Raw genomic sequence first — 25,882 nt, 5'->3', positions numbered from 1 at the left:
GTGAGTAGGCAGATTTTAGCTCCCTGCTCTTGTAGTCCTTTTTATATTATTATTAATAATAATCCCTGCTTTAAATGTGAATGGGGCATCTGAACAGCAAATTTGATGCCAATGTTATTGGTATTAGTAATGTTATTAGTAATGTTTGTTTGTTATTTCTCTTTGTAAACCGCCCTGAGCCATTTTTGGAAGGGCGGTATAGAAATTGAATTAAATAATAATAATGATGATGATGATGATGATGATGATGATGATGATGCTAGAGATGAGATCACTTTTTTCATACGCTGCTATTCCCTTAATTTGTGACACAAAGCAGGTTATAATGTATTCAAATACAAAAACCATATATCAACACTGATTGTCAATTGTCTCATTTGTTTTTGAAGGAGCTTGGAGGCAATGCCAGCTGCTATTAAGATACTAAGTTATTTTACATTCCAAAAGTACTGTAGTGAGATTCTTGTTGTGAATGAATTTTCTGGATTAAAATTTACATGTGGTAAGTACGAAACAAACAAATGTAAATATATTAACCCTGATGCAGCCGGGCGATGTACTTGCTCACCTGCATCCACACTAGTCTAAATGAAACGGCCAGTGGCAGACACAGGGGCTGACATGATGCGCAGTGGTACAGCATCACTGCACACCACATCAGGGCGGTTATATAATCATAAGGCAGCCCCGATGCTGCAAAGAATGAGTTGTGCAATCAGCGCCATCAGGGTGACTCCCATTGTCACAAATTGGAGTAGCTGCAGTAAAGCTTATTGCGCAGCTGCTCGCTCGTTCTCTGCAGCGTCGGGGCTGGCTTATGAGGCTGCAGCAGTCCCAAAGTGGTATGCTGTGGCGCAATACCACTGCACATCATGTAATCCAGGATTTGGGACTCCAGTTGCCAGTTGAGAGCATGGGGGTAGAGATGGTGCAATTTTGCAAAAGTGAAGCAGTTGCTGGCTGAAGGGGAGCTAACATTTCATAGAAACATACAGTAGCTGCCTTCTACCGAGTCAGACCATTGGTCCATCCAGCCCAGTACCGTCTACACTGACTGGTGGCGGCTTCTCCAAGGCCTGAGCCATTTTTGGAAGGGCGGTATAGAAAACAAACAAACAAGGCTTCAGGTAGGGGTCTTTCCCAGCCCTACTTGGAGATGCCAACGATTGAAAGTGGGACCTTCTGCATGCAAGTAGATGTTCTATCACTGAGCTATGGCCCCATCCTCTAAGAGGAACAGACAGTACTCACATGTAGTCACCCATCCAAATGCAAACCAAGGAAAGCCCTGCTTAGCTAAAGTGACTACTCATATTTGCTACTGCAAGACCATTATAGTGCATGTTTTTTTAAAGTACTGCAAGACCAGCTCTACCTCCCCTGCCACTTTTCCTTTAAACCATTCCATCCAACTTTTTTCCTATGCTGCCTGTGGGGAAAAGCAGCTGGGGCAAGCGCTTTGTGGGAGGAAAACAGCAGGTAGGGGGAGGGTTAATCCCCTGCCCACTGCTTGTACATTGCACACTTGCACTCCCCCGACTCCCACTTTGTAGCTCTTTGGAGATGACCTTAGGCAATAAGTGGCTCTTCATGCAGTTGAACATTATATGCATGTTTTTTTTAAAGCAGGATGCAATTTAGAATTAGCAATTCAGCATCATAATCTGCAGACATTCTTTTGGCAGGTCACTTCAATGTTTCTGCTGGCACTGGGGCTTCCTGTCAATTCTCTGAAGGGATACAGTTCATTGAAACAAACTACCCTGGGGCAGCATCTCGGTTCACAATTGACTTCTTGATATTATATGCCTTCATCCCAGTATTTGTAACTCTAGCAATTATAAGTTTTAAAATCAGAGATATCATTACTGTCAGGCAATAAAAGTGCCAGTAAATGATCTGATAAGGACTGTGTGCCATTTCACTCTTCTGGTATCTGAAAGTACAGCTTGAAATCGAAGCATTTTCCACATCAGAATGACAAATTTAACATTTTAGTTTTTCATTGATAGAGTTGCCCTAATCCAGTAAAGGGAACTTCCACAATGTATACTTATCTGCATGCACAGTGTCTCTTCCTAATCCAGATGGTGGTGCTGCATGCATGAAGCCCTCTTTAAAAGCTGTAATCCTGCCTATCTAGCTCAGGGACGGGAGCTAAACGAAGCTAAAATGGCTGCCCAGTGACATAAGTTTGGGCGGGGTATAAATGTGATAAATAAATAAACAAACAAACTTAGGGCCCCCCCTCCAACTGCTGATTGGTGTGCTTCTTGCTTGAGAGCTCCACACACAGAGCCCTAGAGCTGGTGTTTGTGTGTGTGTGTGTGTGTGTGTGTGTGTACTGGAGCCTGGGCTTTTAAAGCACTCTTGGTTTCTAACAATGTTTTGTGCAGTCTGTTAACTTCCTCCAATGTGTGCATTTGTCTTGAGTTACCCTCTGTGGAATACCAAATGAGGCCACCACGCCATGTTCTAGTGGTACAACCAAGCGTAGGTTTGTAGCTAAAAAAAACTTGCTTCAGGAGAGATGAAAACCTAAGATTCTGTCCTTTCAGAATTTGATTGGATGATTCCAGGAGAAATGACTCGGTGATGAGTCAATCTAAAAAATTTAAAAAGTCAAACATGTTTGTGATTTTACATATAACTTTATTTTCCAAATTATGTTCAGGGAAATATTACATTACCATGAATGAAAAAGCTTTGTGGCTGCTTTGAAATAAGCAGTTTATATTTAAAATAGCAAACTATAAATAAATTTGAAATTCCTTAGCTTTTCTGAACATTCTTTTGCCAAGATCGGTAAAAATGTAGGAATCCTTGAACTTCTCTATAGTTGACAGGACTGAAAAAGTATATGCCAGAGCAATAATTGTACTTCTCCAACATCTGTGTTGGAAGAAGTGCTTATAGTATTCCTATCCCTATCACCCAAGATAGGGCTGCGAGAGATTCCTGCCTGCAGCCTTGGAGAAGCTGCTGCCAGTCTGTGAAGACAATACTGAGCTAGATAGATCAATGGTCTGATTCAGTATATGGCAGCTTCCTATGTTCCTATGATATGCCTTACATTTGATCTGTGTATACCAATTGGAGCAATATCACAACACAATTTCTACTAAAGACTCACAAGATCCAATGAATGCATAGCTAGAGGTAAAATGTGCCATCAAGTCGATTTAGACTCCTGGCACCCACAGTTTTCTTTGGTATAATACAGGAGGGGTTTACCATTGCCTCCTCCCATGCAGTATGAGCTGATGTCTTTCAGCATCTTCCAGTATCGCTGCTGCCCAATATATATCAGTGGGGATTTGAACTGGCAGCCTTCTGCTTGTTAGTCAAACATTTCCCCACTGCGCCACTTAAGGTGACTAATATTTACTCCAATGTAGGCAGCAGACTTTGCCAGTTCATACTCCTTTTCATGTAATCTCCATTAAAATTAATGGGGCAACCTTTTTGTACTCAAGAGTTCTATATTTGCAACATAGTGCAGTTGGGAGCTCTGGAGCAAGTTATCAATCCATTGATCAGATTATCTTTGAATATATCCTTTGAACTTTTGGAAAATATCTGATGTTAAATGACAAAATAAGTATCTGGTCCCCATCTCTCCCCCCCCCCCCCCACCCACACAGGTGTTCTACAACAACCAAGTATCTTCTCTGTGAGTTTGATTGAGATAAGTAGTTCAGGCATAATCAAATGTATCATATGCAATAACCACAGTTGATGCACCATTTTATTATGACACGTTTCTAACTGTACAAAACTTCCATGAATCAATTTAAATGTATTAGATACAGCATCAAAGTTGAAACCTGGCTGAGATATAGATGTTTCTCTTGGTCAAGAATCAAACTCCATTTCTTTCCAGGTTTTAGAGGCACTCCTTTTGTACTGCTCTAGTTCCTAAAACAGAAGCACAATATTGCAACATTAACACTCATTATGTAAACAATTCCATATTTCTTTTCAGTACATTTTTTCCATTCTGCACAATGCTACAAACATTGGACCTGATCCTTTACCTGTGCACTATTAGGCACGTGCGACCTTCTTGCAAATGCAGCTCTTGGTGCAGGACTGCCAAGAGAGGATGGGACTTGGTGGCAGGGAACTTCTGCACACTGAGTGGCATGTGCAGGAGCAGGAGAGAAGCGGGACTAAAACATCATGGCAGTACCCTTTTAGCTTGTAGGGTTGCTGAACTGGACAGTGTGCATGGATATTTTTAAATGGAAAAACCAACTGAACATAGATTCTCCCTGGCCAGAGCCAACGCAATAGTATTAGGATGGCCTACTTATGGAAGGGATTATTCCACAGACTGGATACAATTTCTATGAGAGGCTAGCTCCTCTGAATCCAACTCCCATGACCTAAATCATGGCATGATTTATCTATCACATTAATCTCTACTTTAAGTATTCTAATTGAAATGCCTTATATACATCTTAAAAATAATAAATAAGTCTTGCCAAAATGATCAGCAGAATCCTTTTTTCAAATCTTCACAGAAAACTGATTTGATACTGAAAAAACCTGTCATATCATTGTAAAACAAAAGTTTTGATTCCTATCCTACCTGTGGCATGCAGGTTTCACACAGTTCAGCACACTGAGCTGATCTAAGAGCAAGGTGCACATGTTGGCTCTGTGCACCCCCAAGCCCTATTAATGCTGGTATAACACTCACAGAGCTACTGCTACTAACAACTGCATTAAGACTGCAGTGACGAGCCTCCCCAATGGGAGGATAATCTCTACAGCGATGATGCAATCATTAGTCGCAACAGAGGCTCTGTGAGCTTGGTAGCAGCATCAACTAGGTTTGGCAATGCACAAAGCCAGCACACAAGGCCTGCTATTGGATAGGTGGCACACTGTGCTGTATATAAGCCACCATTAATGTGGCTGTCACACTGCCCATATAATGGCCAGAATTCAGCATATAGAGTTAGGCTTCTTTTCACCCACTGAAAAAACAGGCTGCTTATCTGCAATTGATTATCTGGGAGTGATCTGTTGACATCCCTAAGTATGGGTTCTGCACCTGTGCAGGACCTCGCGGGTGGAATGCTATAGCTCCTTGTGGCACCCGTGTTCCAGCATGTTCGTTATATAAAGTGGCTGGGGAACCATTTTCCCGGTTCCTAGACGACTGCTGGAGAAAACAATCATCCACAACTGTAGTAGTCGCTGCTGCTGACCACACTCCTTGTACTTGATGTCCTTTGCAATAAGACCCCCACAACCGGATAGGGATGCATCTATGGTAACCTAGACTGATGGTATCAGAGCTTGAAAAGGGACCCCTTCTTCCTTTTCTGCTGTAAAAAAAGTCCAGACTGTAACACCACACAACATTGGCTAATATTAAAGGAGATATATACACCTTTCATAAAATTAAACAAGTAACAAGAGGTGTTACTTGTTTTGAAGCGGTGAGAACCAGAATATTCAGCAGAGATGGCATTTCTTGGTGGCACTGTGTCAGTGTCAACAGCAATGGAGACTGTATTGGCGTTGTGGCAGGCAAGATTGATGTTAGGCATCAACTTGTACCCTGAAGAAGGGCGTTCTATTCTTATTTATTTATTTATTTAACTAACTAACATATTTGTATACCACCCAAAACGCAAGACTCTGGGCGGTTTACAACAAAACAAATACAAAGGTTAAAATATTACAATAATTTAAGATTTAAAACAACATTAAACAACTATTAAAAACCATCAAACTATTAAAACAGTATCTAATTAAAAGCCTGGGTGAACAAATGTGTCTTGACTGCCTTTTAAAAAGTTGTAAGAGAGAGGGAGGCTTTTATTTTAGCAGGGAACGTGTTCCAAAGCCTCAGGGCAGCAACGGAGAAGGTCCGTCCCCGAAAAGCCATCAGATGAGCCGATGGCAACTGCAGACAAACCTCTCCTTGATGATCTCAATGGATGGTGGGGCTCATAGCGAAGATGATGTTCTCTTAAATACCCAGGGCCTAAGCTATTTAGGGCTTTAGAGGTTATAATCAAGATCTTGTATTTTGCCCGGAAACTTATCGGCAGCCAGTGTAGATCTTTAAAGATAGGAGTGATATGGTCTCTCCGAGATGACCCAGAGACCAACCTAGCTGCCGCATTCTGGACCAACTGCAGTTTCCAGACTACATACAAAGGTAGTCCCACATAGAGCGCATTGCAGTAGTCAAGTCTGGAGGTGACCAGCAGATGTACTACTGTTCTGAGGTAATTTATCTCAAGAGGGTTGAGTGTTTCGATGTCATGAGCTGGTCAGGTGAATGCCTGTCCTCACTCTCCTGTTGAGGGCTTGGTGTGCTTATGGGAAGCCACACTGAAGCCCAGTTGGAGAAGGTGTCTTGTCTGACGTCAGACAACCTGAACAAACAGAAGGGTAAACTGTTGAAGTTCTATGCTGAGAGTGATGAACAGAAGTTAATGAAAAGCAGAGAGACACTGCATAGAGCTAAAAATGAAGATATCAATCGTGTATTGAAAGAGTGGATCCGTCAGTGTCACAGTGAACACTTGCCACTTAATGGTATGCTGATCATGAAACAAGCAAAGATCTATCATGATGAGCTGAAAATTGAAGGGAACTGTGAATATTCAACAGGCTGGTTGCAGAAATTTAAGAAAAGACACGGCATTAAATTTTAAAAGATTTGTGGTGATAAAGCATCTGCTGATCATGAAGCAGCAGCGAAATTTATTGACAAGTTTGCCAAGGTCATCGCTGATGAAAATCTGACGCCAGAACAAGTCTATAATGCCGATGAAACAGCACTGTTTGGGTGTTATTGCCCCAGAGAGACACTGACCACAGCTGATGAGACAGCCCCTATAGGAATTAAGGATGCCAAGGACAGAATAACTGTGCTGGGATGTGCTAATGCAGCAGGCACGTGTAAGTGTAAACTTGCTGTGATAGGCTGTGATAGGATTCCGTATGTCAACTAAGAAAGAAATGATGTCTGACCTCCTTACATATGCAAAAAATATACCTTCAGAGTCTGTCAGTAAGCTAGAAGAAGTGAATATCGAAGAAGTTTTTAACAATGAGGCTCCAGTTGTTTATTCATTGACCGATGGTGAAATAGCTGAAATGGTTCTGAATCAAGGTGATCATGATAATAGTGACGAAGATGACGTCGTTAACATGGCAGAAAAAGTGCCTATAGATTACATGCTGAAAATGTGTGATGGGCTTATTGAAGGACTAGAGCAGCGTGCATTCATAAGAGAAAAATAAATCATGTCAGTTTATAAAATCAAAGAGAGACTTCTAGGACAAAACCCATTGTTAATAAGGCAGATGACTCTGGAGGAAACATTCAAAAAAGCCATCCAGCAGAATGCCTCCTTATCCCTAGAGGACCCACTTCCTGGTCCCTCAACTGCTTCTGATGTTCCTTCTCATGATGATGTCAACAATTATGTTTCTCAGGCCATATGTAATTCTGGTATTTGGTGTTGCATTTATCTTCTTTTGTAAGCAGAGATCAAGCTTTTTTTTAGTAAGTACAAAACATTATTTCCACATGAAATCTGAATTTCATCCCCACCTAAAATGCCATGTTTGAGTCTAACATGACCAGCAACATTATTGTGTTGAAAATTCTCGCCATTAGTTTTCATTATTTACAGCTACCAGTAGTTATTGTAATTTCAATGCTTATTTGTTTGTATACTTTAAATAAAACCTAAAAAAATACAGTGTACAGTAACTTTTCATGTTTAGACTTTGATCCCATGCCCAAGATATCTCATTACAGTATGCAAATATTCCAAAATCCGGAAAAGTCCAAAATCTGGAACAGTTCTAGTCCCAAGCAGTTTGGATAAGGGATACTCAACCTGTACAAACAGTACACAAACTAATGCATACATACATGCTATAAAAAACATAAAATGTGACATAAGACAAATACAAAAAGCTCAAGAGAAAAGCACTACATGGAATGTATCAGCAATATCTATACATCTTAATTATGAATGTGTTGTGAAAAAAGTCCAGACTGTAACACCACACATTAGCAGTATTAAAGCAGATATTATATACATCTTTCATACTATTAAACAAATAGCAATTTTATCTTTTAACTCATACTGTGAGTGTACTGTACATTATTCTAATACTGAGATTTACTGCTTTAGATATTTACCTTTATTCACTCCAGGAACAAGATTACAAAATTACTGAAGGTCAATGTTTTAACTGTATGCATACTATTTTATTTTATCTACTACCTGCAATTTCAGGGAGCAATTACCCAGATGCTACCGTACAAAGGAAGCATGTGAACATGCTCTCAAGAACAGTCCAGAGCTGGAAATTCCCCAAGTTGCCAGTCAATACAATCTCATTTGCTAAACAGAACTTCTGTGTACAGAGGCAGTGGTTGACAGACTAATGAGGTGCATCAAATGTGCAGCATGCACTATGGGGGAAGCATGATTTTCATCTATCTCCCCTTCCTTCTGAAGCCCACTCTGCACCTCACAAAACTGCATATCAGCTGCACCAGTGCTTCGTTAGTTAGGATGTTGGCCAGCATAGCTTTAATCACTGGATTCTGGGGACACAAACAGAATGTTCTTTTCCCCTCATTCATGCCCTGCTTGTTAGCTTCCCAAAATATCTGGTGGGCAGCTGCTGAAAACAGAATGATGAAGTGTTCCCCTTTCCACCTGCTGATCATCCAAAATGACTGGGTTGCAATCCTATGCACACTTTCCTGTGAGAAAGTGAAACTGAATATTTAATGGGACTTAAAGTAAAGAGTGCCGTCGAGTCAATATTGACTCCTGGCAACCACTGAGCCTTGTGATTTTTCCTTGGTAGAATACAGGAGGGGTTTACCATTGCTATCTCCCATGCAGTATGAGATGATGCCTTTCAGCATCTTCCTATATCGCTGCTGCCCAATATAGGTGTTTCTCATAGTCTGGAAAACAAACCAGCAGGGATTCGAACTGGCAACCTCTGGCTTGCTAGTCGTCATTTCCCCGCTGCGCCATTAGGTGGCTTACTTACATAGGGACATAGGAAGCTGCCACATACTGAGTCAGACCATTGATCCATCTAGCTCAGTATTGTCTTCACAGACTGACAGCAGCTTCTCCAAGGTTGCAGGCAGGAATCTTTCTCAGCTCTATCTTGGAGAAGCAAGGGAGGGAACTTGAAAGCTTCTGTTACAGGATGTTACAAGTTGTGCAAAATGTCATCTGGATCGCCTGCTAGGGATGTGCATGAATGTCTCGGGCAGCCGCTGACGGGGCAGGGAGCAGTTCCCTTAAAAAGCAGGTAAGCAGCTCCTTACCTGCTCGTCCACTGCCCTGCCACATTTCCAGCAGCTGCTCTCCAAAAGGCCATGCACATGTGCGTCAGCCATGTGCATGCACGCAGAGGCTGCAGGGAACAGTGCTGCAGCCACGCATGGCCTTCTGGAGAGTGGCTGCCACTGGTGGAAAAGTGGCAGGGCAGCGGACGAGCAGGTAAGGAACGGCTTACCTGCTTTTTAAGGGAACCACTGCCCGCCCTGCCGAACCGGTTCGAATGCTGGCGCCTGAGCCAGTTTGGTTCTGGTTCTCAATTTTTCAAAGCTGAAAGTCCTGACCATTCAGCAGCGCAAAGAAGAGCATCACCGCTACCACCACAGCTTCAAGAAGGGTGTTTGGAGTCTTCTTTCAAAGCCCTTGCTAGACATGTGTACTCTTTATGTGAACAAACAGGAGATATGGGCTTCTCGGACACCCAAAACCCCAGAAAGTGTTTCTGCCAGACCAAATAACAGTTTTGTTCCTAATTTTGGAAAATATTTAAATTGTGGATTATAATACACAAAACGATCTTGAGACATGGGGCAGGCGGGAAGAGCATTGAAGTGCTGAAAAATATGAACCTTTCGCAAAATATACTTTGAGCGTGATGGTTTTGATAATGGTGCAAATAAGGCAATGAACACCAGTCAACGGCCATGTGTGTTATGTCTAAAGTTTAGAACATTGGCCTTGAAGGTTTATTGTGTTAGATTAAATAGTGTCATAAAAGTCTGGGGTAAATAGAATCTGATATCCTGTATTTGAAATGGCGATATCAATTTCAATTTCACGTCATTAAAATGAAAAATTGGAGTACAATGCGGCATGCAACATTAACAGTGTGGTTTGGCTTTCAGCTGCCTCTGTTAGCAGGCAGTCTAGGACAATGGAGGAAAAGGTCCTTTTAAAGTAAGAAAAAGTGGATTAGAATGAGAGATGTGAAAGCTGGTATACAGTAGTGGCTGAGCTAGGAATTAGGACTTCCCCACTTTGAACGTCCGGGCGCCAGCATTTGAACCGAGAATGTCTCGGGTGCCAGCATTCGAACCAGTTCGGCAGGGTGGGTAGTGGTTCCCTTAAAAAGGAGGTAAGCATTTCCTTACTTTAGCCATGAATTTGCTTGCCTTAGCAAGCTACTCCCACTCACAACTCACCTCCCAGTTGCAATATGGGGACATACAATGGCTGACATACTGTACAGCGTTCTGTCGGCCTTGTAACGGGATGTGCGCAAGAGTGTGCAGTGCAGCTGTGCAGTAGATGGCTGTGATTTCCAATGCCTATTGAGGCTATTGTGAGGATTGCAACATATGTAATGTGACACTCATTGAACACCTAAAAACACTATATAAATGCTAAAAATGAGGATTAGTAGTCAAAAGACAACTAAAAGAGGCAACTTAAAATGATGCCTAACGTGTCCTTTTAATTTCAGTGGGACTACTTTGAATAATCCCCCAATTTCAGCCAATAGACACTGCTTTCCCCTTCTCACATTGGACACGTTAGGAGGGCAAGACAGCCAGGCAATGAAGTTCAAATAAAATTTTAAAATGCAATGAGTGCAAATAAGCGATTGAAAAGGAGTGCCTTGTTTGCAGTGGTCACAGCACTCAAATAAATTGCTTCTACAAAGGAAACAGTTACTTCCAGCTTGAGGCAAGAAAATTCTGTTCAGAGAGGTGTGCAGCTGGCTTCCAAGTTTAAAGATGGCTGGTGCTAAAGATGGCTGGTCTTGTGGGCTGTTTCTATATGCTACTGCTATATGCTATTAAGACAGTAATGTCAATAAGGAGCGTTAATTCCTCCTGGCACACCTTAAGTGAAGCAGTGGGGAAATGCTTGACTAACAAGCAGAAGGTTGCTGGTTTGAATCCCTACTAGTATGTTTCTCAGACTATGGGAAACACCTATATCGGGCAGCAGCGTCACAGAAAGATGCTGAAAGGCATCTCATACTGCGTGGGTGGAGGCAATGGTAAACCCCTCTTGTATTCTACCAAAAGAAAATGGAGCATTGGCTTCACTTACCGTGAAGGCTTCTTCTGGTTGCTGAGGCCAGGGACATCTCTATGGGTTCTCCCTTTCAGGAGCTCCAAGGCAGGACAGAATTTGGTTGGATAAAAAGAAAGACACACCCACCTGAGCCTGAGGGGGGATAACCCTGCCCCAGTTCTTTCAGGCCGAGATAGCATAAGGATAATTGCACCAGAGAAATAAAACGGAATTAGTATAACAAGATAGAAAGTAAGCGTGATGTAATGAGCAGTTTTTAGGTTCCCAGATTAGAAACTAGCTTAAGACTTGTCGGTAGTAGGCCAGAGCACCGATGTAGCTGGGTGGGCTGAGATGTCTCTGGCCTCAGCAACCAGAAGTAGCCTTCACGGTAAGTGAAACCAATGCTCCGTTCTCAGTTGCTGGAGGCCAAGGACATCTCTATGGGATATACCACAGCTGGCCAACTCGGGCGGGAGCACTCTGGCCTATTGTCGAGGAAGAACCTGTTGAAGGACCCACCTTCTGAAGGAGGCCCGGGCTGGGGCATATTCGTCAATCTTGTAGTGCCTCGTAAACGTAGATAGCGAGGCCCAAATTGCGGCTCTACAGATCTCGTCGACCAATGCATTTGTGGAAAAGGCTGCCAATGTTGCTGCCACTCATGTCGAGAGGGCGAGGATGCGGGCGGGTGACTTGAGATGCAGTGCTTTGTACGCCATCGCGATGCATGCTTTTATCCATCTTGCGATTGTTGCGGATGACACAGCTGTCCCCATGGACCATGGGTGAAAAGACATGAACATAGTATCTGCAACTCTGAAGAAAGCTGATCTCTTGATGTAGGCCTTAAGGCACCACTGTACATCTAGCTTGTGCCACAGTCTTTTGCTAGGGTGAGCCGGCTGGGGACAAAACGATGGCAGGAATATGTCTTGTGATAGGTGGAAGGATGATGAAACCTTAGGACACACAAAAGGGTCAGGGATTAGTCTAACAGCGTCTCTGAGAAAAATGCAGAATGACTTGTTGACGGATAGGCTTTCAGTTCAGATATCTGCCTGGCGGATGACGTGATCGCCACGAGAAAGGCCAACTTGAATGACAAAACCCTAATTGGAATGCTTTTTACTGGTTTGAACAGAGGGGACTGAAGAGCATGGAGGACTATATGTAGGTTCCAGGAGGGGAACCAATGGACCATTGGAGGAGACAGCAGGGAGGCGCCCCTCAAGAAACGACGTAGGTGTGGGTGAAACTGGGTGATCTGTGAAGGCCCACTGGATATTAAAGGGACCAATGATGCCGCCTGTCTCCTAAGGGTGTTGGGTTGGAGTCCCTTTTCCAGCCCTTCCTGCAGGAAACGGAGAAGATGTTACAAGGTTGCGGTACCCCGGGGAATGGAATGGCGGGTCATCCAATGCAGGAAGGTCCTCCAGGTGTACTGGTAGATCATTTCTGTTGACGCACAGTGTGATGCTAACAATGTCTTCAACGCCCCCAGAGAACCCTTGCCGACTGAGGAGCTGCCACTCAGTCTCTAGACGGCAAGCCATAACCAGGCCGGGTTGGGATGGTGAATGGGGCCCTGGGAGAGTAGATTGTGGTCCATGGGTAACTCCCAAGGAGGTTCCACTGATAGGTGAAGCAGTTCTGGATACCACGGCCGCCGGGTCCAGAACGGAGCGATGAGCAGAACTTCAGCCCACAGAAGCTGGACTCTGGCCGGGTGGGGGTGGGGAAGCTTATAGTAGGCCTTTCAGCCACTGGGCTGACATGGCGTCCACTGCCGTTGCCCCTCGGCAGGGAAACCTCGACATGAACGTGGGTAGCTTTGGCGTTGTTGGGAGCTGCGAATAAGTCCATCACCGATACTCCCATGTGGTTCGTGATCTGGTCAAAGACCTTCGGATGCAGGGACCACTCCCCTGGAGAAATATCCATGCAGCTGAGCCAGTCCGCTACCACATTCAGCTCTCTTGACGTGGTGGGTGATTACTGATCCCAGGTGTTCTTCTGCCCCTGACAGGAGGAGTAAGGCTTCTTGATGCAGGGAGCGGGACTGAGTCCCCCCCTCCCTGTTCATGTATGCCTTGGCCACTGTGTTGTTGGTCTTGACTAACACATGTGTAGTGCGTAGAGTTGATTGGAAGGCTAAGAGGGCTAGCTGAATGGCCTGAAGTTCCCACCAGTTGATGTTGTGTGACCTTGCTTGCGGGGGACAACAGACCCTGAGGTTGAGGCGATGTGTGCCCCAACCCCATCGCTTGCGTCGGCCGACAGGATGATCCTGGGAGAATCTAGGAACAGTTTGTCCTGTTGAAGGTTGTCAGTCACCAGCGGAGGGAGGCACGAGTATGTGTTGGTAGGGTTAGAAGAACCTTCGTCTTCTTGGCTATGGCCTTCTGGTAGGGAAGCAGGAACCATTGAAGGTTGTGTAGGTGGAAATGCGCCCACTGTACAGAGTCCAAGGTGGCCACCATTAGGCCCAAAAGTCGCACCAAGATGCTGAGAGGGGTTGTTGGGGTGGATAGAACTGACCCGAGGTCTGACTAGAGGGTGCATAGACGGTCCAGAGGCAGGGTGATGAAGGCTGCTTCGTGCCTATTATCATGCTCAGATGATGCAGTTGGTAGGATGGTGTCAGCTGACTTTTTTCCTGGTTCACAAGGAACCCGTGAAGGTCCAGAGTTGACACAGTCGCTGAAGGTCTAGCTGAGCTTCCCGTGGGGAACAAGATTGGAGGAGCAAATCGTCAAAGTATGCAAAGACTCGCACCCCCCACAGCCAGAGATGCGCCACTAGTGGTGCCAGCACCTTTGTGAAGACACAGGGGGCGGAGGAGAGACCGAATGGTAATGCCACGTATTGGAAGTGGTGGCCTACATACTTGAATCATAAATACTTCCGACTGTCCAGGTGAATTGGGACGTGAAGGTATGTTTCTTTCATATCTATGGATGCAAGAAGATCTAGATGGTGTAGCGCCTCCGAGATCAACCTTAACATCTCCATGCGGAAGTGTTCTCGCCGCACAAATCTGTTTAGAAACTTCAAATCCAGCACGGCTGTTCTGGGTCTGTCCGTCTTTGGAACCGTGAACAATACAGAATAAACCCCTCCTGCAACCTCTAGAGAAGGCACTGGTTCGACCGCCCTGATGTGCAGCAGATGTTGGATGGCCTGGAGAATCTGTGAGTGTTTGGCGAAGGATCGGGACCTTGGAGTTCGAAGAAATCTGTAGGAGGGAAGAGTGTGGAATTCTATTTTGTAGCCGTGACGGATGACCTTCGGTACCCAATTGTCCGACGTTGAGGACTCCCATGCATGGATGAAGCTGGACAAACACCCTCTAAGCCAGGTAGGCCTCCCGTCACTGCTGCGGCTGCCCACGACTGATGAGGCAGATACCCGAGCCAAAAATTGAATAGCATCTAAGGTGCCGTCGGCCATAAAGGCCTGCGCCTTCTAAATCTTTAGTAATTGCTGCCGCATTTTGGTTGGGTCAGCCAGGGAGGTTGCTGAGGAGGTCGTCCACCCAGGGCAGAGACGCCCTTGCTGCCACAGACGCTACTGAGGTTGCGTGGGTGACTAATGCTGAATTATTGTGGACATGTTTGAAAGCCAGTTCCGCTTTTCTGTCGCCCAGGTCCTTGAGGGAGGCCTTGCCATCCTTGGGCACCAAAGAGCCCGACACCAGTTGGACAATTGGTGCATCTGCACTAGGGGTCTTGAGCATGTATGAATCCCTCTGCTGAAAAGAGTAAAATCTGTTAGCTATTGCCATGGGCTTGTGGTTTGATGCCAGGAGGAGCCATTCTTCCTCGACCACATCCAAGAATAAGTCAAGCATTGGCAATAACAAGTCTTTGGCCCTAGCCTTGGGAAACACCAGGTCCCCTTTCGCTGAAGACTCAGAGTCCTGTGTCTTAGCTTTTAGGCCAATCGTCTTAATGATCTTATTCATAAGTGGGGAGAAGTCCTCTGCCAAGAACAATCGTTAGGACACTGGCGAGGGTTCCTCCTCGTCCCCTTCTGACCATTTGCCCTCCTCCCTATCAAGGGAAGCATCTGAGTCCGGATCAGGGAGAGTTTATGTGGAACGTCCCGGTCAGAAAGGTGGTCAGAGGCTTCTGAGGAATGCAACTCCCATTCTATAGCTATTGACTTTAGCTTAATATGCTTTTGTTTGGCCTTTGCTTTTTTGGGAGGAGGACTGGGGGAGGCACTAGAGGAGGAACTAGGGCTGGGTGATCTATGCCTTGTTTTCCTCTTAGATTTCTTTGCTTTCTTAGTGGGTTTAACCTGTGGGATAGTATCCACTATTGCATTTCTAAACCACGCCTGCCATTTGGGTTGTATCACTTTGTGCAGAGCAATGGCAGGACTCTGGCGGGCAGCAGCCTCTTCAGTTAGTGCTCCCGGGATGGCTTTTGGTCCCAGACTTCACTCGCTTATGGGAAGAAGATGAGGAAGAAAACTGTCCCTTATTCCCAACCCCCACTCGTGCCGAGCTGGCGGACTTTGCAGAAGAGCGTGCCATTTCTGAGGGCGTTGGGGAGGAAGCCGCTATTTTGTTACACTTACTGCCCTGGACCCGAAGGCCTATCAGGCAGATCTCCTCCAAGGTCGGTGGTGGTTGAGTCAGAGGAAGCCTGTTGAAAATGAGCTCCCCTTCTCCCACCATTATTGCTGTGGCGTCTGCAAGGCGGCGGGCAGCAGAAGATTGTGTCTCTCGGCCCGAGGGCGGGAGACGTGTGGCGGGCCTGGCAGCGGGCAGCAAGGGAGGCTATAAAGCAGCCATCGCTGACACTGCTATGGCAGGGACTTTGGGCGGTTGAGCGGTGGCCGATAGCGCTGCTGGTGGCATGGCAGCAGGACAAGCGAGTGGCTATTCGGCAGTCGTTGCTGTTGCTTCTTGGTTTTGTAGGGTGGGAGGTGGGTCGTGCAAAGGCCGTGATCACCCCGGTTCAAAGTCTCTCTGTCGGAGTCCCTTTGGGACTAAAATGATTATTCTGCCCCAGGACCTCTGCTCCATACAACGGAGAAGAAGGGAGGGGGAGGAATGCGGGGTGGAGAGCAGAGAAGCTAATAGCTGGGGGTGGGTTGGTTTTTTTTTTGTCTTTTCAGGTTTCCAGAGAGGTATAGCAGACGGGTGAGAATGGATTTAAGAAGAAGACGGGGAAAACAACAATAAAATGGTGGGGGGAAGCTAAGATAAGGTGCAAGAGGAGAGGAAAAATGCTGCCTGGAGCTGCCAAGGACAGAAAGAACTGGGGCGGGGTTATCCCCCTCAGGCTTGGGTAGGTGTGTCTTTCTTTTTATCCAATCCAATTGCCTTGGAGCCCATAGAGATGTCCCTGGCCTCCAGCAACTGAGAACCACAGGTCTCTGTGGGTGCCAGGAGTCAAAATCGACTTGACGGCACACTCTACCTTTACACACATTTTAACTGGTCTTAGTTTTCAATCCTATTACTTTTATGGTTTTATTTATTATATTATGTATTTTAAACTGTTAGCCATCTTGAGGGTTCCAATGAAGTCAAAAGGTAGGACATAATTATAAATAAACAAATCTTTTGGTTGCAATACTGTGCAATGGGACATGGGCAGCTAGAGCACCGCCCGTGCCCCTGTGTGTATATGAACTCCATTGAGGTTGTGCTGCAGGACAGCAGCATTCAGCGTTGAATGCGCCAGGCATGCAGTTGTAAGACATAATGCAATGCCCATTATCTTGAGCAACGGTGTGCCTAGAATACTGCTACTTTGTGGTGTAGCCTCGTTCAAGCTGTTTACACATGCGCAGGGGTGTGGGCAGTGCTCAAGCCTCCCATGACTCCTTGCACAGTATCTCAACCTTTATTTTCTCTGTCCCACTACAGTCTATGGCCAAACAGGCATTTCAGATGTTTATAGCACAAAACACTCCATCATACTGCTTGCAAGTATCTGAAAAGCTAGTATCTGTATGCAGCAAGTAAGCTGTTGCATACAGTCACTGGAAAGACAGATGGATTATGGCCTTTGGGATAGTCTAGAAGTGGCAATGCCCTTTCAAGACCTAGATGACATGGTCTAGTCAGCTCTTGCATTGTACTGCTGAAGGTGTAAATCAACACCGACGAATCAGGACATGCTGGAGAGGCATTTCTTTTATTGCTACTCTTAAGAAGTCTTGGCTAGAAATGGAGAGTCTTGTTACTGTTTGCTGATGTGGTCCCTAGTGTCAGTGGCAATATTATACAAGACATGAGAAGGGTATTAAATATTATAGATAGTCATTCTGAGTCCAAAGAGCAACTGGAAATGATTGTGTGTGTGTGTGTGCACGCACACACACACACACGCACACACACACACACACACACGTCTACTTTTCAACTGGAATAAAAAGCTACCATGCATGAATACCTCCAAGAATATGGAGGTATACAAAGACTATGGAGGAAATACAAAGCACTATGTTTGACACTATACCTTTAACATAAATGTGCCTCTCTCTATATAAATGCCTTATCTTTAAAAGAATGTATGGAACAAAGGATTACAAAAAATGAAAGGAAGATTAGCTTTCTAAAGCATTTAATATTTATTCTTAAGATACGGGATGTTTCACTCTCAATTTTCATATAATTATGGGAAATCCTAATGCATTTAAAAACTGAATATAGCCAGGGAATTGTTTTCTCACAGATGTATACAGGGTTATCATACAGCTTTTAAGATCAAATGAAATACAAAAATCCCAAAATGTTTTCATAAAAAGCCAGCTAAAATGTTACAATACAATAACTGAACTTCAAGATGGAAATTTTCGGGAAATGGCTACAGATAATTTTCTTTTGACCGAAACCTGCCTATTACCAAGTGGGTTGTGTGGTTTTTTTGGTTTTTTTTGGGGGGGGGGGTTGCCAATAGCATGAGCAACAAAAGCTATACCTACTTCCAATGGCATCAATAAAGATAAAAATCTTTATAAAAAGAAAGGAGCACGGAAACTAGGGAACATCTCAGAAAAGATTAATTTTCAATACGATTTAATCAACTCTTCCCAGTGGCCTATTTTAGTTAATAAAAATGCCACCCATAATCACACAAGCTTAGTATAACTATAAAGCAAAAATGTAGGTAGCAGGCAATTAAACTGACCATTCTATTTTGAGCAACTTATTAAAATAAATTCAAATGAATGTCTGATATGCCACGTGAAAACATGTAGTCCACAAGAAAGAATTTAAACTTAACGATTAATTTTGCAACATTATTTTAAAAGGAAAATACTTGGTGAGGTAACTATAGTTTAATGGAACAAACCTGCCTTTCTAAGTAACACTGCTGCCAACTGGAAGTAGTCTAGAGTCTGTTTATTTAGTTGAAGATTATTTCATGGCCATACATAAATACTATCAAATGATGACAGTAAGATAACCGCTTAGCTCAGTTTTACAAGGCATGGTCACTGCAATGCGCTTCAGCTAAACTGGAGTAACCTTGGAGTGTCTAGCTTGTAAATGATGACTGTTCTACAGAAAATATGGGGTTACTTTAGATTAAGAACTGTGCTATGCCATTTTACCAAGCCACATTTCAGCTTAGTAAGAGGCAATTCAGAAAAGGGTCCTAGAGGTTACCTCTAATGGTCACACTCAAAGGTCTTCCATGTTTACAGCTTTATATAACTGTTAACCCAGCCTACTTTCCAATAAAAGTAGGGGATTGCTGTATATAGTCCTTTTTTGAATTCTACCCTTGGAACTTATGGATATGACTATGGACAACACATCGGCAGATCACATGGTTGTTACCAAGCTGTGTTATTAATTGGCTGTAGCTGGTCTCCAGATGGAAAGATAGTTTAATGGTTTCAATTACTAGCTTAAATGCAGTGCTGTGTGCATTTGTGGAAGGGGGATGCACACGCACTGGCTCTGAGTCCAAACTGTGAACTCGCTTCTACCAAGCTCAGAGAGTCCATGGCTCCTAAGAAGTACATCAGAGCTGCAGCGACCCTGATCCCATGGGAGTAATGGAAGGTTTGTCACTGCAGTTCTGATGAAATTCTTAGGAGCCTTGGAGGCTCTCCAAGCTTGGTAGAAGTGAGAATGTGGTTTGGAATCACATGGAGCCAGCGCATGTGCATCCCCCTTCCATGGGTGGCACGCTGTGCTACATGCAAACCACTATCCTTGGACATGAGCTCTACATTACCAACATTTGGTTAGAAGTAGCCTGATTGCTGGTAAGGTAGATAACAAACCACTTATAGTAATGAAGTTTGACTTGCCTACTGTAGATCGCCCAGATATTTTATTTATTTATTTTTACATTTTATATCCCGCTTTTCCTACATACTACATACTTATGTTTCTCCTCACAACAACAACCCTGTGAAGTAGGTTAGGCTGAGAGAGAGAGTGACTGGCCCAGAGTCACCCAGCTAGTTTCATGGCTGAATGGGGATTTGAACTCGGGTCTACCCGGCCCTAGTCCAGCACTCTAGCCACTACACCACGCTGGCTCAGTTTTGGGCAGTATAAAAATATGTTAAATAAATAAAATAAAATACTGAATTGTCAATGTATGTCAAATATTTTTGCCCAGTTCTTTATGAAGAACAAAGAATAAATGAGTAAGAGAGTAAGCTTTATCTCTGTAAAGTGAGGATGCCTACAATGTCAGTTCATGTGTGTAGAGTTGTTCACTGCAAACAACATCTTGGCACTAGGATCCCCTGTAGGATCAGCCTTATGCAGAAAGTACTGAGAAAATTTAAACACATAGACACATCCAGCACCATAAGCTGTGCATATGGTGCTTCTTGCGAAACTGGAGGGCTCAGTGTGTGTGTATGTGCGCGCATGTGCGTGTGAGAGAGAGAGAGAATGAATTCATCAGAGCGCATACATGGTACTTCTTGCTGAATTGTCAGTGTGTGTGTGTGAGAATGCATCAGAGCGCATGTATGCGCATGCACGCGCGCACACACACACACAGAACAGATATGTGGTGTGAGCTCCAGCATAGTCAATAACTGTTTGAAAATGGGGGACTGATTTAGGTACCCCTTTCCCTCCCCTCCCATACTGAAATTACAAGTAGAGAATAGCATTGTAAGCACATGAATATAAAGCAGACCTACACAACTAACCCACCAGGTTGAAGGCAGCTTACCAGCCAAGCATTATGGCCTTCTGGATTTTGGACCCTTCTACTTACAGTTCTGAGCACGCAGCAGAAACTGGAGGTTTATTTAACAAGCCAGTGGGTGGCTGCCATACATGGCTGGTGGACTGCATTCAGCTCAGTGGGTTGCAAGTTGTGCAAGCCTGTTAGAAGAAGAACAGGAAAAGAATATCCTGGGCTGAGTTCCCTGTATTAGGGATTCCCAGATATTGTTGACTACAGCTCCCAGCATCCCCAGTTGTAATGGCCTTTTTCTGGGGATTATGGGAGTTGTAGTCAACAAAATCTGGAAATCCCTGTTACAGGGAACACAGATCCCGGGCATGTCTTTCATTCCATATAGTCTTCTTTTTTAGTCTCATTGGAGCGCATCCACAGTGGAACATTAGAATGGAGACTTAGCAAAAGCAGTTTTCTTCTTTCTATCCTCCTCTCTCCCCCAGAGTCCTATAATAACTGGAAAAGTTGTTCCCAGGGGTCAAAGGGCCCTCAGCAATGGCATGGGATTGCCACCCTGGTGGCTGCAGGGGGAGAGGGAGAAGCATGGGGATGCCTACTGGTAGCGGAAGGCATCACCATACAGTTTCCAGAATCTCCCCCTCGTCCTGCATTTACTGGTGCAGCCAGGGCATGGCGTAGTGAGCTTCCTGGGGGGTTGGGAGGTCTGTGTACCCACCAGTGCCCCAAGCCACACCCAAGCCAAGCTGTAGGATTGCAGACAGAGGCACTTAACTGATGTTAATCAGCAGCCTCTAGCAACAACTTGTGTCTGGTGGGGGGATTGAAAAGGAGGGAGCCACCGGAGACATAAATAACCATAGGGACCAAATCGTCTGAGAACAGCCAGCACGCTTTCTTGATCCTTCTGGGAGAACCTTTGACCTGTTGAACTAGGAGTGAATTAGGCTGGCTACCACAAGGGGGAGGGGGAATCAATTCCAGTCCAGCCATTGGGTCAGGTTATGGGGCAAATATGCTTGCTAGCAGAAAACACCATGGCATTTTTAACAGCAACGTTCTGGGCTTCATATTATTTCAGTGTGGTCAAATAATGGGCAACAAATTGCCTTATCAAAGCCCTGTTCTTTTCTCACAGTTCTTCCCACGACACACCCCTTTCAGCAAGAGGAGCCCAGCAGGCAGACACACTGCTGCAAGAGTGCCAGCATCAAAGAGCCCAAAGGCCGCAAGAGCCCACGCCTCCACTTCTCCCCACCATTTGAGCTCTTGTGCTGGGAATCAGCTCCATCCGAGTCCCATTCTCTGCCGCCGCCATGTCTGATTCTCCACACAAGAGCTCAAATGGCGGGGAGAGGCAGAGGCGTACCAAGCCCCGCACAAGAGCCCAATCGGCATGCAGTGGAGGCAGAGGGGGTGGGTGGGAACTTAGGAAGCAACTGAGAGACAGCCAAGCCAACCAAGGAGCAATACCAGGCAAGAAGGAAAGCTGGCGGAGGGGGGCGGACTGCAGCTGCAGAAGAAGCGGGACTTTTCTGGGAGGAGGGGGGCAGCAGCCAGTGGCGGAAAGAGAGCGAGTGAATATGCGGACCCTAGGGATTGCTGTGCGGGGTGCTTGGAGTGTGTGTGCATGCACCCAGCTGCACAGCTTAAAGGGAATGGTAGTGCCCTATGCCATGGAATAGGCAGGCACAGAAGGCAGAAGCAGCTGCTTGGCAGGTAGAAGGAAGCGCTGCAGCAGGCTGCTTAGCTCGCAGCTCTCCCAGGCAAGAAGGAGAAGAGGGCAACTCGTGAGGGCAAGGGGGGGACTGGCCTTAGGGGCCCCTGGGGGCCCCTCAGACCCTGTGGGCCAGGGGACATTTGTCCCCCCTTGTCCAATGGACACTCTGCCTATGGGTGCAGCATCCCAAGCTGTTACCTTGGAGAGGAGAGCTGGTCTTGTGGTAGCAAGCATGACTTGTCCCCATAGCTAAGCAGGGTCTGCCCTGGTTGCATATAAATGGGAGACTTGTTGTGTGAGCACTGCAAGATATTCCCCTCAGGGGATGAAGCCGCTCTGGGAAGAGCAGAAGGTTTCAAGTTCCCTCTCTGGCTTCTCCAAGATAGGGCTGAGAGAGATTCCTGCCTGCAACCTTGGAGAAGCCGCTGCCAGTCTGTGAAGACAATACTGAGCTAGATAGACCAATGGTTTGACTCAGAATATGGCAGTTTCCTATATACCTCTCAACCCTCGGGAATGGCTCTTCTGGCTGCAGGGAGGAAGATGGGAAGAGGAGAATTGGCTTTGCTAACTCTTCATTCTGCCTGTGCTTCTGTGGATGCTACCAATTGGGCTCACCACAAGATGGGTCATGGAACACAAATAAACAAACTATCACCCCACAATTAACACAGATCATGTCTATAGCATTTTGTGGTGTACAAAGGGCTTTGCCATTCTTATCTCCTTTATTTCTAGAATAACCCCATACATCAGGTTAAGCTGAGAGGTGATTTGCTCAAAGCCGCCGGGTGAACTTTATTACTGAGTGGAGATTGCTATCTAGAAAGGGCTCAAAGGTTCAAGGTTTTAACACATCTACGTGGCTGAGATGTACCAACAAGGTAACCTGGGTTTTATTACAGCAATATACATGGAAGGAGTACTGAGACATACCTGGTTCTTCTGAGCTCTCATTAAATCAACTTCATATTCAGCATATTGTGGATCCTGACTTGGGTCCCTGACTTCCTTAAAAACACCAATATTCTGAAATTAGAGAAGGTACATATTAAACTGCAGTCTCATTCTTTTCCCTACCGTAGACCTATCTTTCAACATCCCTATGCTTTTTAATGCCTGTGTTTCATACAACCTTCCTCATATACTTGGCAAGGGGAAGCACCGGTGGGCCTGCCATCCAGCTGGGATTGCATGGAGGTGCAGAGTGTATGAACTGATGCCTCCAATGTGAAGATGGCAGCTCACAGAACTAGCACCTCCACCTCATCCTAGCCAGGTTGTAAGTCCACAAGAAACCAAGAAGATCCCCCACCAGATTGACCAATAAGAAAACAAACCAACAGATACAACCTAGTTAAATGATTCTGTGGTAGAAATTATATTCAGTGTAAGTAAAAATGGAAAATATTGATAGAACAACTGTATATTCAGAGAGGAGCAATAAAGTCCATAACATGGAAATGAGTACAAAACATGAATAAGTTCAGACACTGTATATTCAAGTAAACTTTGTACCTGCTTGTTCAAGAGAACTTGCTAGGAGTTGAAGGTGTTGTATAAGAAAGATCAGGACATTAGAGCATGTTGACCAGTGTTATTGGCAAGATCAACTTCCACTTCCACTTGAAAAAGAGATATCTTGAAAGGGAGGTGTGTGTGTGGTCTTGTTCATTCATATTCTACTTCATGGACTTCATCGCTCCTTTTTGAATATACAGTGTGTGGACTTACTCATTCAATATTTTCCATTTTTACTTACACTGAATATAATTTCTACCACAGAATCTTCAACTATGTTGTATTTGTTGTTTTGTTTTCTGTATAGATCCCAGGACACTATATATGTCTGTATAGATCCAAGGACATTATATATTTTTGTGTGCAGTTGTAAGTCCACCAGCAGGCCCACGTATACCGAGAGGCAACTGAATGGGACCACCACTTTTCGTGAACCAATCCAGAGTCACTGCATTTCATAAAGGTTCTCAGTTTAGGTTCGGCTTGATTAGGTGCCATCAAATCGGTGTCGACTCCTAGCGACCACATAGAGAGATTCTCTCCAGGATGATCTGTCTTCAACTTGGCCCCTAAGGTCTCTCAGTGGTGCATTCATTGCTGTTGTAATTGAGTCCATCCACCTTGCTGCTGGTCATTCTCTTCTTCTCTTTCCTTCAACTTTCCCCAACATTATGGACTTCTCAGGGAGCTGGGTTTTCACATCATGTGTCCGAAGTATGATAGTTTGAGTCTGGTCATTTGTGCTTCGAGTGAAAATTCTGGATTGGTTTGTTCTACGATCCATTTGTTAGTTTTCCTGGCTGTCCATGGTATCCTCAAAAGTCTTCTCCAGCACCAAAGTTCAAAAGCGTCAATACTTTCCCTACCTTTTCTTTAGCCTACTAGGATCAAAATCAGCCTAAAAATATTGTTTAAATGGGCTCTTTGTCTGTCTTAAATGCTTAAATGACACAGTAACCTCTACGGTGGGAATACAGAAATGGCTATCGTAACAACACAGTAGCAGATGATATTTTTAGAAGGCAGCACAAACACTTAATTCAATCTACCAGAAAGTACAAAACAAACTCAAACAGCTGAAATGATTGTAAACCACTGTGTTTTTATCAACGCATGCCTGTGCCTATGATGGCAACTTAAGGCTGCAATCCTAAGTAAAAGTGAAAGTCCCACTGAAATAAATGGGGCTTGCTTCCGAATAACTGGCATCACACCGGACTCCTATTGTCATAAACAGGACTATATATAAATGGAAACAGAGCTGCAACCTGAAGAATTTACAAACATGAATTTACAAACATTATATTTATCATGAAAAGTATGATAAAACTAATGTTTTTAAAAGGAAAAAAAAGTATGTATACCTTTGGTGGAAATGCCTTCTCAAATACCTTCTTCCACAGATCCATGGGTGACTGTGCACGCAATTTGCCAATGTCACTATCAGTTGCAGGAGGGGGGCCTGTGAATTATAAAAATTGTCAACAGATTCACTCCACAACTTAAAAGATGTAAGACATGTGATAAAGCTGTAAGACACTGCTGATGGTATCCGAGCTGTCGATGACGGACCAGGAGAGGGATCTTGGGGTCGTGGTGGACAGCTCGTTGAAAGTGTCGACTCAGTGTGCGGCAGCTGTGAAAAAGGGCAATTCCATGCTAGGGATCATTAGGAAAGAGATTGAAAATAAAACAGCTAACATTATAATGCCCTTATACAAAACTATGGTGCAACCACACTTGGAGTACTGCGTACAATTCTGGTCACCACATCTTAAAAAGGACATTGTAGAACTGGAAAAGCTGCAGAAGAGGGCAACCAAGATGATCAGGGGCCTAGAGCACCTTTCTTATGAGGCAAGACAACAACACCTGGGGCTTTTTAGTTTAGAAAAAAGACGATAGTGGGGAGACATGATAGAGGTCTATAAAATCATACATGATGTGGAGAAAGTGGAGAGGGAGAAATTCTTTCCCCTCTCACACAACACTAGAACCAGAGGTCACTCCATGAAATTGATTGCCAGGAGGTCTGGGACCAACAAACGGAAGTACTTTTTCACACAACACGTGATCCACTTGTGGAATTCTCTGCCACAGGATGTGGTGACAGCCAACAACCTGAATGGCTTTAAGAGGGGTTTGGATGACTT

General features: G+C 44.6%; 2 protein-coding genes across 7 annotated transcripts in view; one reads left to right on the top strand and one right to left on the bottom strand.

The window, feature by feature from the left end:
• Positions 1–1,900, top strand: part of ABCG5 (ATP binding cassette subfamily G member 5) — a 52,617-nt gene extending 50,717 nt beyond the window's left edge. For both annotated transcript variants that reach the window (XM_053284208.1, XM_053284209.1), the window contains 2 exons: positions 390–502; positions 1,686–1,900. In XM_053284208.1, the coding sequence (XP_053140183.1) occupies positions 390–502; positions 1,686–1,882 (310 nt within the window). In that variant the 3' untranslated portion in view covers positions 1,883–1,900. The remainder of the gene's footprint in view (positions 1–389; positions 503–1,685) is intronic.
• Positions 1,901–3,730: 1,830 nt separating this feature from the next.
• Positions 3,731–25,882, bottom strand: part of DYNC2LI1 (dynein cytoplasmic 2 light intermediate chain 1) — a 45,736-nt gene continuing 23,584 nt past the window's right edge. For 2 of the 5 annotated variants that reach the window (XM_053311821.1, XM_053311797.1), the window contains 3 exons: positions 25,094–25,191; positions 23,145–23,237; positions 3,731–3,918 (listed from right to left, as the gene is read on the bottom strand). In XM_053311821.1, coding sequence (XP_053167796.1) covers positions 3,856–3,918; positions 23,145–23,237; positions 25,094–25,191 — 254 coding nt within the window. In that variant the 3' untranslated portion in view covers positions 3,731–3,855. Of the gene's footprint in view, positions 3,919–20,563; positions 20,674–23,144; positions 23,238–25,093; positions 25,192–25,882 lie in introns of all 5 variants that reach the window. The other 3 variants (XR_008320083.1, XR_008320082.1, XM_053311803.1) reach the window with 3 other exon arrangements.

Source organism: Hemicordylus capensis, chromosome 1 (genome assembly GCF_027244095.1).
Source record: "Hemicordylus capensis ecotype Gifberg chromosome 1, rHemCap1.1.pri, whole genome shotgun sequence".
In the NCBI taxonomy this organism is placed as follows: Eukaryota; Metazoa; Chordata; class Lepidosauria; order Squamata; family Cordylidae; genus Hemicordylus; species Hemicordylus capensis.
The sequence above is the reverse complement of the archived record's forward strand: the minus strand, read 5'-3'. Positions and strand labels throughout refer to the sequence as shown.